Source organism: Chiloscyllium plagiosum, unplaced genomic scaffold, assembly GCF_037043375.1.
Source record: "Chiloscyllium plagiosum isolate Xiang-an unplaced genomic scaffold, Cpla_swu_hap1 HiC_scaffold_18, whole genome shotgun sequence".
In the NCBI taxonomy this organism is placed as follows: Eukaryota; Metazoa; Chordata; class Chondrichthyes; order Orectolobiformes; family Hemiscylliidae; genus Chiloscyllium; species Chiloscyllium plagiosum.
The window spans coordinates 56,067,844-56,084,164 of NW_028270156.1; the positions used below are offsets into that span (position 1 = coordinate 56,067,844).

General features: G+C 39.2%; 1 protein-coding gene across 1 annotated transcript in view; it reads right to left on the minus strand.

The window, feature by feature from the left end:
• The window catches only part of sigirr (single immunoglobulin and toll-interleukin 1 receptor (TIR) domain), a 54,445-nt gene that overhangs the window by 6,298 nt on the left and 31,826 nt on the right, over positions 1–16,321 (minus strand). The window contains exon 9 of the mRNA XM_087996677.1: positions 5,609–5,783. Within this exon, the coding sequence (XP_087852803.1) occupies positions 5,609–5,783 (175 nt within the window). The remainder of the gene's footprint in view (positions 1–5,608; positions 5,784–16,321) is intronic.

The window sequence follows — 16,321 nt, forward strand, 5'->3', positions numbered from 1 at the left end:
TTTTGGCTGTACTAACTAAGGGGCTGAAGGGCCTTTTTTGTACAATAGGATTCTGTGTAATCCATTACATAACTTTCTCCCCAGCCCTGAGAAGATGTGTGCTTCCTGGACCCTGGGACTACCACACGACGAAGCGCTCACTCTTTTTAGACAACAATGGCAAGCCTATCTCCTGTCATTATCATATTCTTTTTTGCTCCCCTACTTTAATGCTTCCTATATTATGGTGCTAGAGAGTCTGTTTGCTCATCCATCTTGCAGCCCCTACTCTTATCCAAACAACCCGAAAGAACTTCCAACCTGTTGAGACAATGGCAAAGGCTGATGCTCCCACATTCTGAATTCTCTTGACCTGTGTCTCTCACTGTATGACGATCTTGTTGTGGAACATCAGTCGAAGTAGAAGAAAAACTGAAAGAACTACAGATGCTGTAAATAAAAAAAGAAATTTTTGGAAAAGCTCACAGGTCTGGCAGCATCTGTGAAGAGACAGAGTTAACATTTCAGGTCACTGCACCAGAAATGATAACTCTCATTTCTCTTTAAAAGATGCTGCCAGACCTGTTGAGCCAAAGTAGAAGTCTCTATCCCAAGTATGACTGCCATCTCTTGTACCAATGAATCCAGGTAATATTCCCCTTCCTTACTGCTCTATCTGTAGTTCAGTCTCAAGCTCAAACACTGAGCTGAAGCTGCTCGAACTTCAAATACTTGCCCCGAACCAACCTGGTGGAACAATTGTGACATGCTGCATCTGTGACACAACCTGTCCTGCCATCCTCAGTGTTTTAATTAATAACCTTATTTTGTTCAATCATTTATTATCCTTTGTTTTAATATATTCCACAACCTTGCCATTAGTAACTATTCTCTGAAACTTAGGAATAAAATAAACCTTAGTTATGTACCAGATACTCACTAAATCACTAGCTCCTTCACATGTAGCAGAGTAAGAACCAATTCCTAGAAGTTGAAATGTTAGAAAAACCAAAGGCAACAGATCACTTCTTTCCCTTCTCCTAGTCACCCAGCTTCCAGCACAGTACTGTAAGGTCACACTCAAATGCCTAAGTCATACTAAATTGAATAGATTTATATGCTTGAGACTAAAGGCCCATCTGACCCAGTTATTGAGAAACCAATTTCAGCTGTCTCTTTAATTAAGCTCAACTGTTTTCCAGAAGTTGTTAAACCTTGATTGAGAGCAACTTCAGAATTTCAACTGTAGATTGTTATATGCAAACTATAAAAAGTTAAACTTGTTCTAAAAGATTCCGATCACTTACCCATCACTGTCAGCATTCAATGCTGAAGTTGTCCATGCTTAACTGCTATGCAGAATTTTTCTAAAAAATTACTGGTTGGGCCAGCAATCATTATCCATCCCTAGTTGCCCTTGAGAAAGTGGTGAGCTGTCTTCCCGAACCACTGCTGTCCATTTGGTACGGAATCACCCACAATACAATTAGAGAGAGAGTTCTAGGATTTTGAACCAGTAATACTGAAGGAACAGCAACTCTTTTCAAGTTAGGACAGTGAGTGAAGTGGAGAGGAACTTGTAATCCCATATATGTACTGTCCTTGTCCTTCTAGATGGAGCGGTTGTGGGCTTGGAAAATATTGCCGAAGGACCCTTGGAAGATTTCAGCAGTACATCATGTAGATGGTAAATATTGTTGCTGCTATGCATTGGTGGTGGAGGGAATTAATGTTTGTGGACAAGAAAGTGTTATGGACCAGACCAAACTTCCTCAAAATATATTAAGAGGATAGACTATACCCTAACATTTTCTTATTTTAAAAAGGTGATTCATTACATTCCAGATGCAATTCAATTGGTCAACCTACTCAACTTGAAGCAAAACAGTTTGTCTATTTTCATATTACTATTAAAATACAAAAGAAAAGAATTGGATTAACTATAACTCTTGAAATGCTAAACAAAATAAATATTAACCACTAATTAACTGTTCCAATATGGTAACATCCCATAAACACGCTCTTGGCAAAGGCAAATTCAGTAAAATACATTATCTCACATATAATTCTAGCAACAGGAAGAGAACCACACCTTTTTGTTGTAATAGAGTAGAATAGCAACTTCCATACCCAGTTTCAAGACACCAGCAACTGAAGGCTAAAACTAATAAGAAATCCTGGTTCTGTGGGAGCCTGACCCCACCCATTCAGGCTGTTCCAACTTATTTTTAAAAATCCTCAAGGCCTCACAAGCTGTTTATCTTATTGGCTTTGGAGTAGACTGCTCAATACTTATGTCTCAGCCCTTCATGGAAAAATAAACAGGACAAAATATACCTCTTAAAGTCATATTATCCTCACAAAGTTTTGCGAATGTATTGAAGATTTGGGTCTTTTTTATAAGCATCTTGATCCTCTGGGTCAGTTTGTTACTCAGCTGAAGTTGGTAACTGCCTTTCCAATGGTGGTACCTCCATTGTCATTTATCTCAAGAGGTTTGGAAATATAAAAGCAGTGACGTACTTCTGAGACTTTATAAAGCTCTAGTTAGGCCCCATTTAGAATACTGTGTCCAGTTTTGGGCCCCACATCTCAGGAAAGACATACTGGTGCTGGAGCGTGTCCAGGGGAGATTCACATGGATGCTCCCTGGAATGGTAGGCCTAACGTATTATGATCAGCTGAGGATCCTAGGATTGCATTCGTTACAATTTAGAAGGTTGAGGAGAGATCTAATTGAAACTTACAAGATAATGCATGGCTTAGAAAGGGTGGATGCTGGGAGGTTGTTTCCGTTAGGCGGGGAGACTAGGACACGTGGGCACAGCCTTAAAATTAGAGGGGGTAAGTTTAGAAAAGAAATGAGGAGACATTTCTACACCCAGAGAGTGGTGAGCCTGTAGAATTCATTGTCACGGAGCGCAGTGGAGGTTGGGACATTGGGTGTCTTCAAGGCAGAGATTGATAAATTCTTGATCCCGCAAGGAATTAAGGGCTACGGGGAGAGTGCAGGGAAGTGAAACTGAAACGCCCATCTGCCATGATTAAATGGCGGAGTGGACTCGATGGGCTGAATGGCCTTGCTTCCACTCCTACAACTTATGGTCTTATGTTGGCAGGGAAAGCATAGCTCAGTAGGATAGAACGAAATAAAGATGCAGCACTGTTCCACCTTTCTCTTGATCTCAAAACAATCACTTGTGCAGCTGCCAAAATAAGTGAGACTGTGAAGCTTGTGAGGGTAGCCACTTTTCTCTTTAATCCTGTAGAGATCTACCCTGCTCAAAATTTTTTTAGATCTACAAAAATGAGGTAGCATGGTGCTTGCTGCTCTCTGCATTTCTCTTAAAGCTGATGTTGAGAGAAAGTCATGACTACCACAGGTCTGCCTGCTCTGAAGCCACATCGTGCCACTAGATATAGGAGTAATTTGGTGATATGTCTGTGATTTTTACATACTATAACTAATAGAAAGGTTACCATTGTCACTCGAAGTTTTACTTCTTTGCATGAATTGATCAAATAATTGTCAACATAGTACCTTGCTAATGTCTGCATAAATGCCTTGCCTAGCATGAAGTTGTTATATACTTTTAGAGTTGAGACAGGATGCATGTTTCACTGATGAAAGAGCAAAATGTAGTTCAAACCAATCTTTGCCAAACATGGTTACTGCAGCTTTGCAGATGATTAATCACAGAGATTTCCAAGATTTATCAGTGAGACCTCATCACAGAATATTTGCCATTTGTGTCACCCCTAGTGCATGGGCTATTGATGCACAGCACAAAAGAAGTGATCACACTGCTGTTATTATACAGCATGAAAGAATGAGGCAAGCAAATAGGAGATCACAAATTTGGCAATTTCAGAAAAACACAAGCAGGAGTTTGGAGCCTGTGATTAGGCTAACCATTAGCTTGAAAGCTGGGAAAATACAACGAATACAGGTTATTGGGAGACAAGTTTAAAAAAAAAACAGACCAACCAGGAAACCTGGAGATGGAAGGGAATAGAATCAAAATAATTGAAGGCCATGAGAAAGCTGGAGAGAGTGAAATAGCATTTTATAGCCCAGAGAGGAAGTCAGAGCAGCTTGAGTAATCTCCAAAGATGAATCTAAAATACCATCTCAATACAGTGATCACCATCTATTTTCAATGCTTCCCTCCCTCCCCCCCAAAAACATGCTTTCAGTTTCTATTCTCATACACAGCAGTAGGAACATACTGAGTATGCAAGTGTGGTTTACAGATAAAGTGCTTTGCTGCATTTATACCAAATTTAGCTGGAATTATTTATAAAATCCTCAGTCACACTTGAGCACTGCACTGAATCATATTTTTTGCTTGTTTGCAAATACACTTAGTTAATCAATGACAGTCAGATCATGGCTATAAATAAACAGAAAACACTGAAAACTGCAATAGTATTATTTAAAATATAAAAAGAAAAATTAATTAATGTTCTGAATTTGATTCCTTCAACTGCAAGATGATAAAGCCTTTTAGTAAAGTTGGGAGAATATAAGAGGCAAGGGAGATATAACAATCCATTCACTCAAAAAGGAACTATATCGGCTGAGTAATCCATAAATTACCTGTTGAAAACTGGTGATGCAAAAGGTAATTTTGGTGATTCGCAATTAAAAGGAATTAACAATCAAAAGAATATGCAAGTAGTTAGCGAGAACCATAAAAATAAACAGGTAATACAAGAGGGTAATTGAAGAAGCAACACAAACTCCAAATATAGATAATCTAACTTTAACACAAGAAAAAATAATAGACCAATATTAAGCACATTCAGCATTCCTCTCCTAAACACACTACAACTGCATTCTCATAACAGGTTTGTACCTAACATCAATTAGTCACTTCTCTTGCATCCAACGGTTACTGCAATCTCACACCAAATCACTAGCAACATTTCTGAATTTTGGATATAGTGGAGGTCTGAAGTCATTAAAAATCACTGTTCAGACTAGAGAGCCTTACCCTACCCAGGAAAAATGTCCTTGTATTTTAAAAATTGGATATCTATTTTCATCTGTGATTTTCATCTTTCTCCATTCATATATTACTGAACCTGTTCACATTTTTATCACCCGACTAACTGTGCCATTGCCATCCTGGTCAACCTACCTTTCTTAACCCTCCATGAATTTTAATTCACTCAAAATTCCGCTACCTGTAATGTATCCCATATTGGCTCGCAACTCACTATTACTTGATCCTTGCCAACCTATATTGGTTCCCGGTCCCTCAATACCTCAAGTTTAAAGTCTGCATATTTGCATTTAAATAATGTCAAGCATTGTCCTTCCACTTCCTCTAATCTTCGTAAAAAGCATTCTGTTCATCAGATTTTCTCTTCCTCAGCCTTTGGCCTTATGCATATCCTCCCACTTTGCTCTTTACTTTCACCCATTTAGGTTCAGCACTGTGAAATTTGCTCATAGCCTCCACCTCTCCTTTTAAAACCCACCCTTCAACCTGTCTAAGACGCTTACAGTTCACAGGCTTGTAACACACATGGTGAGGTTACTTAATTACTTGTTGTGTTTTGCTCTTTTAAACTTTACTGTGACATTTGAGAGAGGTGTATTCAAATTAGTCACTCCACTTACCCAAGTCCCCTTCAGGATCAGGGTCAGATCTGCAGTCCAGGTAATCTGGATTAAGGATTAGCATAGGATCCTTGTCATCCTGGAGTCGAGTCTGGGGATCTGCCATAACACTTCGGTGAGAAATTTTCCGAGGTAAGAGCAATCGTAATTGTTTCCAGAATTCAGAGGAAGGTGTCTGTTAAACAAGTGCCACATGAATGCAAGGTGAAAATAGGAATGAAAGTCCAGATGTTCAACTTTTTTTGACATACAGGTCCACATATAGTAATTTCATACACTCCAACCCTATCTTCAGTCAACAGTTCTCAAATTTTTTGATTCAACAGATTAATTCTATTTTAGCATCCAATTTTAGAGTATTTTGCAGATCAGTTAACAATGTCATTAGCAGGGAAAATGTTAGAATCTTTAACAGGGTTGTACAAAGTCAGCGCAGATTTAAGAAAGGTAAATCAAGCTGAACAAATCTCCTGGAGATTTGAAAATGCAACTAATGGAAGAGATAAGTGATAATTCATGGATGCATTTGATGAAGTTTTGATAAAGTCCTGGAGAAGAAGTTATTGGCAAAGTTGAAGCACTTTGGGTTGGGGATAATATATTGGCATGGATCAAGAATCCATTTACAGACAGGAAGGAGTGGGAATAAATGGGTCCTTTACTGTGGCAGGAAGTGATTAGTGAGGTCCTGCAAGGATTAGTGACTAAGCCCCAGCTATTCACAATTTATACAAATGACATTGTTGAGGGGACCAAATGCAACATTTCCAAGTTTGCTGACAACATAAAACTGGGCAAGTCTGTGAGTTGTGAACAATGCTTCCTCCCTGCATGTGTGTGCAGCTACACAGATTCTGTACACAGCAATTAGTGTTGGCACACCCAAAACAGAATCGACTTCCAGTTCCAGAAGCTGCTGCCATGCACGGACCTTGCAAGCGCATGCAGCTGGGACGAAAATTAGAGGGAATGGTAGTTGTGAAGAAGATTCGAGGAGTTAAAGGTGATTTAGAGAAGTTGAATGAACGGGGAAACAAATGGCAGATGCAATACCAAGTGGCTAAATATGAATGTGCATTTTGATGTGAAAAGCAGAAATGAAAATTATTATTTAAATGTGATAATATTGGGAAGTACACAGGAATATTAGTGACTATGTAAGTAGACAGGCATTTGCATTAAGCAATTAGGAAGACAAATGGCATATTGGTCTTTGTTGCAAATAGATATGAGTTCAGAAAGAGGGATGCCTTACTGCAGATTTACATGGCCTTGGTGACTACACCTAGAGTATCGTATGCAGTTTTGGTCTTCCTAACTAAGAAAGGGTATGCTTGCTATAGAGGGATAGTAGAGGAGATTCACTAGGCTGATAGCAGGGAAGGCAGAACTATGCTGTAAGGAGAGACTGACTTGACTGGGTCAGTATTCACTACAGTTTAGAAGGATGAGACAGGATCTGATTGAAACATAAAATTCTAGCAGGACTGTGCAGACTTAACAAGGAGGATGTGTTCCTTTGTTGGGGAGTCTGGAACCAGGGAATACAGTCTAAGGATCTCTGTCTTGTTCAGTACACACTGTTGGCATGGTGTGGTGATGGTGGAGTGAATTAATGTTTAAGTGGATTGACGGCATTCAAATAAAATGGTCTACCTTGTCCTGGATGTTGTCGGCACCACACTCAATTACAGGGAGAAAGTGAGGACTGCGAATGTTGGAGATCAGGGTTGAAGGGTGTGGTACTGGAAAAGCACAGTCAGTCAGGCAGCATCCAAGAAGCAAGAGAATCGACGTTTTGATCATAAGCTCTTCATCAGGAATGAGGGGGTGGCCTAAGGGGATGAAGAGATAAATGGGAGGGAGTGGGGCTGGTGGGGGGGGGGTGGAATGGGCGGTAAGGTAGCCAGGAGTGTGATAGATAGATGAAGGTGAGGGTGAAGGTGATAGGTCAGAGAGGAGGGTGAAACAGATAGTTGGGAAGGAAGATGGACAGGTAGAAGTTCAAGAGGGCAGTGCCGAGTTGTAAGGTTGGATCTGGGATAAGGTGACTGGGGATGGGGGGGCTACTATTGGGGAAACTGGTGAAATCCACATTGATCCTTTGTGGTTGGAGGGTCCTAAGGCGGAAGATGAGGCTGTCTTCCTCCAGGTGTCAGGTGGCTCGAGTTTGGCAGTGGAGGAGGCCCAGGACTTGCATGTCCTTGGCAGAGTGGGAATTAAAGCGTTGGGCCATAGTTGGGGTTGTTTAGTGCATGTGTTCCAGGGATGTTCTCTAGGACATGCCACAAGTTGCCATCCTGTGTCCCCAGTGTAGAGGAGACCACATAGAGAGCAATGGACACAGTAGATGACATGTGTGGAAGTATAGGTAAATCTCTGTCAGATGTGGAAGGATCCTTTGGGTCCTTGGAGGAAGGTTGAACAGTTCATCAACTTCACAAACATCTTTCACCCTATCCACTCCACCCTCCTCTCCAACCTATCATCTTCTCCCCACCTTCATCTACCTATCACACTCCCAGCTACCCTCCCATTTATCTCTCAGCCCCCTTGGTCCACCCCTTCATTCCTGATATACAGCTTATGCTCGAAACGTTCACTCTCCTGCTCTTTGGATGCTGCCTGACCGGCTGTGCTTTTCCAGCACCACACTCTTTGAGCTCAATTACACTTGTAACTTGTTCCTTGTAGATGACGACAGGATAATGGTGACTCAGGCAGTGAGTAATTAGCCACAGAATTTCTGGACTCTCACCTCTCTTGTAGCCATTCTATTTATAAGACTAGTTTAGATAGGTTTCTATTGAATGGTTCAATGAGCCTACATTGACACTGAAGATTGGGTTCATTGCATAATGTACTACTTTTACTTACTTAAGTGCACATTCACTGTGTTGGGTGTCAATGTGTCCCATCCTTTATTCTGGAGTGAAGGTATCAAACAGCTCCAGATTAGCAGACAAAGCTAACAGCTCTTGGCAGAAAATAATTAACATATAAGCTCTGTTTCCTAATTCAGAATTCCCCGTTTGGTCCCAAATAAAGAACTCAATCGGATACAACCATCGTCATGCAGGATTTCCTGTTGCAACGGTAAGAGTCATAGGGTTTTACAGAAAGCAGCCATTTGACCCACCTAAAAATTGTGATGGTTCTACGTGGCAAACACAGGATGACCAATCTGCTGCCTGAGATACAACAGTGGGTGGAGGAAAGTAAGGAGACAGAAACTGTACGTAATATACTAACTGGAGCATCAACAAGACTCTATACAGTTAGAAAGATATCTTCATTCCTGTACTCAAATCTTCTTGCAACAAAAGCCAACTTGCCTTTCTAATTGTTTTCTGCACTTGCATGCTAGTTTTCAGTAACTCATGAAGGGTTCCTTTGGAAATGAGGAAAAATGTCTTCACTCAAAAGGGTAGTGAACCTGTGGAATTCTCTACTACAGAGGGCACTGGAAACCAAACACGGCATGTTGTCAGGAAAGAGATAAAGTTTTAGATTTTAAAAATCAGGGGAAAATGGGAATATAGAATTGAGGTAGAAGAACAGTCATGATCATATTGACTGGGAGAGCAGGCTTGAAGAGCTGAATCATCTACTTTTCCTAGTTTTTAGATTTTCTTGTCCTGGGTAATCAAGATAACATCTAGATGAGTGAACATAAAAACTTCCCAATTTTCACCATTTGAGAGATACACTGAATTTCTGGTTTTCCTATCAAAATGGCTAACTCCACACTTTTTTCACATATTAGCCATCTGTCATATTCTTGCCTGCCCAGTTTATCTGCCTTAAATCCACTTTGTTTCCTACTTACAACTCTCATCCCTAAGTTTGTGACATTAATCAGTGTTGGAAATATTACATTTGGCCCCATTTTCCAAAACATCGATAATAGATTGAGTGTTTGGAGTCCGAACATTGATCACAGCCTGCCAACCTGAGGATGACCCATTTATTCTGAATCTCGGTTTAAGTCTGTTGACCAATTCTCAATTTATGCCATATGTTACTCCCAATCCAATGTTGGACCTCATCTGGTAATCCAAATACACTATATTCACTTGTTTTCCCCTTATCTATTCTGCTCGTTACATCCTCAAAAAACTCCAACATATTTGTCAAACTGATTTCTTTCATAATTCCATGTAGATTTGGCTCAGATATACTATCCTCTCCTTCAAAATAGATTCAATAATTTCTTTTCCTACTAACATCAGGTTAACAGGCCAGTAGTTTCACATTTTCTCTCTACCCCCTTAGCTATTGAGTTTACATTTGATACCATCTAATTGAAGAAATATAGATGACCAAAATGCCACCATTATCACTACAGCCACCTCTTCCAGCATTCAGTAGCTTAGGTCATCACATCCATGGATTTTGTCAACTTTCTGGAGAAACTGTTAGAACTGTACCAATTTTTTTCACTAATATAAATTTCTTAGTCCCTTAGGTCACCAGTATTTCTGGATGTTTAAAAATACTTTTAAAGACAGACACAACAATTTGTTTAGTTTCTCTTTTCAAGTTCCTTATTCTCCATTATAAATTGTCCTGACACCATTTGCTTACATTTGTATTTGTTAATCTTCTGCTTTTTACAAACTATCAAAGCTTTTGCATTCATTTTTATTAATGCCTTTGAATATTCAGTTCCCAGCTTGGTCATTAAGTAGTCATATCTGGAAATGCAGTTCGATTATACAAAGTTAAAAATCACACAACACCAGGTTATAGTCCAACAGGTTTAATTGGAAGCACACTAGCTTTTGGAGTGACGCTCCTTCATCCGAAAGCTACTGTGCTTCCAATTAAACCTGTTGGACTATAACCTGGTGTTGTGTGATTTTTAACTTTGTACACCCCAGTCCAACACTGGCATCTCCAAATTAGATTATACATGTTTACTTCTATTTGTGATGTCATTTCATCTATCTTGTTTCTAAATGTATACAGCATTTATGGAATACCTTTAACTTTGCTAATTCAATTTTTTTCCATTTCTTGATTCTACTTAATATTGGCCTTTGTATCCATTGCTCTCCAATTTTATATGAATTTCCTCTTGGAATCCATCCCCCTACCAACTAGTTTCAGTCCTCCCCCATAACACTAGTAAATCACCTTGCAAAGTTATTTTCCCAATCCTGCTAAGGTGTTACCCATTCTCCTTTTACAAACCCATCTGTCTCAGAACCAGTCCCAATGCTTCAGAAATCTAAAGCCCACCATCCTTTATACCACTTTGGCTATGCATTCATTTGGGTGTAACCACGTTTTGAACTGACTTGCATGTGGTAGTGGGAGTAATTCTGAAATCACTGCCTTTGAAATCATGTTTTTCAGTTTCTTTCTTACCTGTCTAAAATCTGCTTTCAGGACCCCATTCTTCTTTCTACCCATGTTGTGAGTACTCATGTGAGCATGACCTCTGGCTGTTCACCTACCATCGTAAAAATGTCCTGTAGCCACTCTGATATCCTTGACTCAGCACCAAGGAGTCAACTTACCATCCTAGAGTCATATTGACAGCAGAAATATCTTCTGTTCCCCAACTATTGAATTGGCTACCAATATTGCTGTTTCACTTTTCTTCCTCTTCCCCTCATAGCTGAAGCAGCCATAGTGCCATGACCTTGGTAATATCTGCATTCCATTGAGGAACCACTGCCCTTATCAATATCCGTTAGTAAACATCAGTTAGTAAATGAGATGGATACAGGAGACTCCTGCACTTACTGGTCCTCCGAGACCATTGGATAGTCACTCATTTCCTCTCTGCTTGCATGCTCCACTTCCCTAAACATGTTTTCAATTTTGTGGATAAACCAGTGGATAAACCAGTGACTCTAGACATGGCTCAAGATCTCAAGCCCAGCACTCCATTTGCTGCAGCTGGTAATACATCTTGCAATTGCAGTCATTTAGAAAATGTGTTGTGACCGTAACTTGCCCTATTTCACAGGATGAGCATTCCACACAGGTGAGCTGCTTTGAAATGAGCTTATAGATTATTTATAATACACTGGAAACTGGAAAATAGCAAGTAAAGTTTTATTAATCACCAGCTGCTCAACAATCAGCTCCTTCTCCTGTGCCAACATCATTCTTTATTCTGATATTGAAATCTGTTTGTGCTGTGCTCTCGCCAATGCTTTTAATTTCAAAATCCAGCTGCCCATATCCTAATTAACAACAAATCCTGTTCCTGTGTTCATTAACCTATACTAGTTCCTAGTCCAGCAATGATTCAAATTTTAAAAATCTCATCCATTTTTACACATCCTTCCATGTCTTTGGCCCTTCTTCCCTTTCTCTATAACTACCTCAAGCCCCAAGACTCAAGGTTACTGTGCTCATCCAATTCAGTCCTGTTGGGAATCTTCAATTTTAATTGCTCCACTATTCGTGCCAAAACCTTTGGCTAAATCGGCCTAAACTTTGGAATTGCCTCTCAATGCCTCTTCACCTATTCAGCTCTTTCCTTTTTTAAGGTGTACCTAAAACCAACAATTTGACCAAGCTTTTGAGCATCTGCTTTATGTGGCTGTGTGTTAAATTTTCTTTGACCCTGTGAGCGTCTCTTGGTATTTTCTAATTTTGTGAAAAGAACTATGTCATTGTCGTTATTATGTCATATCATTACATCCGCACATATGAATTATGAGCAGGATTAGGCCATTCCACCCTTCAGCCTGCTCCATCATCCAGTAAGATCATGGATTATCTGACTGTAATCTTAAATTTGCATTCCTGACTGTCCCTGATAACCTTTCAGCCCTTTACCTAACAGGAATCTATCCAGTTCTGCCTTAAAAATATTCAAGGACTCTGCTTCACTACCTTTTCAAGAACAGAATTCCAAATTCACCTGGGCTTGGGCAGAATACCTAGACTGATTCAATTCAGTGCTCGTTTAGTGGCTGCAAAGATAGTGAAAGTACAGAGAAACCTCTATTATCCGGCATTTGATTAACTGAATTTCAGATGATCCGAACAAGATCACAAGGTCCCGTTCGGGCATTTACTGAATACTCCCTACCAATGTCCTTTGGATAATCGAGGTTCTTGAAATATTCCAGAATTCACTAGATTCTGGGAGGGACCTAGCTGATTGGAAGACTGCCAAACTTCGAGAAGGGAGAAAGACAGAATGCAGAAAACTATAGTCTTTATTAAGGAAGAAATAAACAGGATATTTAAAAATGCTTAAAATAATTAAACAGAGTTAGAAATCGCAACATCAGGTTATAGTCCAACAGGTTTATTTGGAATCATTAGCTTTCAAAGCGCTGCTTCTTCTTCAGGTGGTTGTGGAGCGCAATCATACGACATAGAATTTATAGCAACAGGATTGCAGGGTTATGGAATGTGATGTTATACAAATTTAGCTTGAGCCTTTCCTCTTATAGAATGATCATGTTAGTTTCGGTTCCTTCATATGTAAATTACAGAACTTTTTTAAACTTACATTCTCAAAATAGCTGTTAACAATTGTTGCCATCTCAGTTCAGATAATGCATTAAAGATGTGAAGTTAAAGACAGTGTCCCAATGTTAAGTCAGACTGATTCTATTTCTAAAGTGGGATTTACAGAATTACACATGGATTTGTACAGTTTTTGAGCAAAATAAAATGTAATTCTCAGGTTTGAGGGGCGGAATGGCTTATTTGTGTATGTTCTTATGAATTATGTCCCTCAAAGAGTTTCTTCTTCTTTCTCCCTGTATTAAACAATGACCCTTTGTTTTAGTTTCTCACCTACGTGGAAACATCCTCTACACATTTCCTATGTAAAGGCCGTCCAGGATCTTATATGTTTAGTCTAAACTCCAGTGGTTACAAGCCTACCCTGTCCAACCTTTCCTCATAAGATAACCTTCTCAATCCAGTATTAGTCTGGTAAACCTTCTCTGCTTCCAAGTGCATTTACATGCTTACTTAAATAAGTTGGCCAATACAGCCAGATTTAGCTTCGTATGCCCTACATGACTGAAATTTAACATCCCTACTTCTGTATTGGATTCTGCTCATGATAAATGACAACATTCTTTCACCTCCCTAATTACTTGCTGCACCTGCAAGTACCTTCACTACCTTTTGGAATTCATCCATAACAGCACCCAGAACCGCCTGCATCCCAGAGTTCTGTAATATATCAACATTTAAATAATACTTCTTCCTGCTAAAACAGACAAATTCAAGTTTTTCAATATCATACTGCATTGGCTAGATCTTTGGCTACTTATTTAACTATCTATAACTTTTTTTGGCTTCCTTATGTTTTCTTTATAATTTACTTCCTTACCTCTTTTTGTGTTATCAGCAAACTTGGCAACTATACCTCTGTCCCTTCATCTGAGATAAACTGTAAACAGTTTAGGGCCCAGCATTGATCCCTGTGGCATATTCCTCATTACATCTTGCCAACCTGGAACAAACCCATTTTTGCCTGTCGCTATTGGCTATTATCCACTACAGTATTACTAGGTCACCACATCATAAGTTTTTAAACTTTCAAAATGACCTCTTGTGGCACCGATCAAAAGACTTCTGGAAATCTGAGTACAGGTCATCCGTCGATTCCTCTTTATTCACATCATGTGTAACCTCCTCCATCAGATTGGTCAAACACAATTTCCCTTTTACAAGCCAGACTGATTCTGCCTGATTGCCTTGATTTTATCTCAGTACCCTTCAAAAATTATTTAAGAAATTTTTATAACAGTTTCCCTATGATTGATTAGCTTAAAATCTATCTTTTGTTTCCTGCTTTCTGCCTCCCTTCCTTTTTGAATAATTACATTTGCTACTTTCCAACTTAATGGGATCATTAATTGGAAAATTAAAACTAGTGCATCAACTATTTTATTAGGTGCTTCTTTTAAGACCCCAGGATCTATTCCATTAGGTTCCAGAGTCCTGTTAGCCCATGGTTTCAACAATTTACTCAGTTCTACTTCTCTGGCGATTGTGATTTTCCTCATTTCTTCCATCCCTTCAATTTTCTGATTTAATTCCTGCTTCTGGGATTTTGCTTGTATCTTCTATAGTGAAAACCAATGCAAAATAATTCTTTGATTCATCTGCTATTTACATTTTACCCTCCCATGATAAATTCTCTAGTTTCACTTTTTACGGAACCAAAACTCATTTTGTGAACTGTTCTTCAAATATTCACAGAAACTCTTACTATTTGTTTTATGTTTCTGGTTAACTTTTTCTCACTCAAATTTTTCCTTCTTTACTAATTTCTTGGGTTATTCTTTGCCATTTTTGTCTAAATCAAACATCTAATCTTCAACTTTGCACAATTACTTACTTTTAGTTTGGCACTATCTTTGATGTTTCTAGTTAGCCTCAGGTGGTGGGTCCGAGGAATTTTTCTTACTCGTTTGTATGTACCTATACTGTATATTCTGAAATAGTCACTTTATGTCTGCCACTCCAAATCTACTGACTTATTCTATCACCTAATTTATCAATTCACTTCAGCCAGCTCTGCTTTCCTGCCCTCTTAATTTCCCTTAACTAAGTTTAAAAGAATAATCTTGGACCGACTTGTCTCTCCCTCAAACTGAATCCAAAATTAATTCTTATTATGGTTGCTGCTGCCTAAAAGTACCTTCACAATGAGATAATTAATCCTATCGCACTGCACAATACCATGTCTAGTATGGCCTGTTCTCTGGTTGACTCCCAACCTTACTGTTCAAAGAAACTATTTGTAAACATTTGATGAGCTCCTCATCAAGGCAACTTTATCATTGACTTTTCTGAAGATAAAAATCTCCCTCAATTATTGCTGTGTATTTCTGACAAATTCACAGCATTTTTTCCTTTATGCTGCCCACTGTGTGGTTATTGTTTGGGTGCCAGTTCAGTGTTTTTAAGTTGTTCATCAAGTAACAAGTTTGCTCATCTTCAGGAATGTGTGGTTCTGCTCCTCATCGAGTTTGAATTGGTCTTCTGACTTGACGGGGATGCATACATGAGGGACATTCTGCGCTCTCATGTCAGAATGTCACATTTTGACTGTGTAGAGTCACCATAATCATAGGAGCATCGAAACAGTAATAGGCCATTCAATCCCTTCTGCTTGTTCCATCACTCAATTAAATCATGGCTGATCTGTGGCCTAACTCAATGTATCTGTCTTTAATTCATTCATTCATATTTTTGTTAAACAAAAATTTATCTGTCTCAGATTTAAAATAAACAACTGATCCTGCATCCACTGCTGTTTGTGGTAGGCAGCTCCAAAATACACCACTTTTGTGTGTAGAAATGTTTCGAAACATTCCTCCTGGTCTGTCTGGCCTTAATTCTTAGACTATGCCTCCTAATTCTAGAATCCTTAATCTACTCTGTCTTTTCCAGTGAATATCACAAGAGCATAAGAAAGAGGAGGAGTAGGTCATCTGGCCCATTAAGCCTGCTGCACCATTTGATAAGATTACGGCTGATCTTTTCCTGGACTCAGCTTTACTTCGTGAAGACTAATCAAATCAGTCTTAACCTTCTAGGTTTAGAGAAAAAAGATCTAATTTGTATAGTCTCTCCTCATAATTTAACCCATGTAGTCCATGTATCATGCTTATAAAACTTACATTGTGCTACCTCCAAGGCTAATACGTCCGTTCTGATGTGTGCTGGCTGCTCACAGTACTCCAAGTGGGGTTTAACCAGCATAACCTC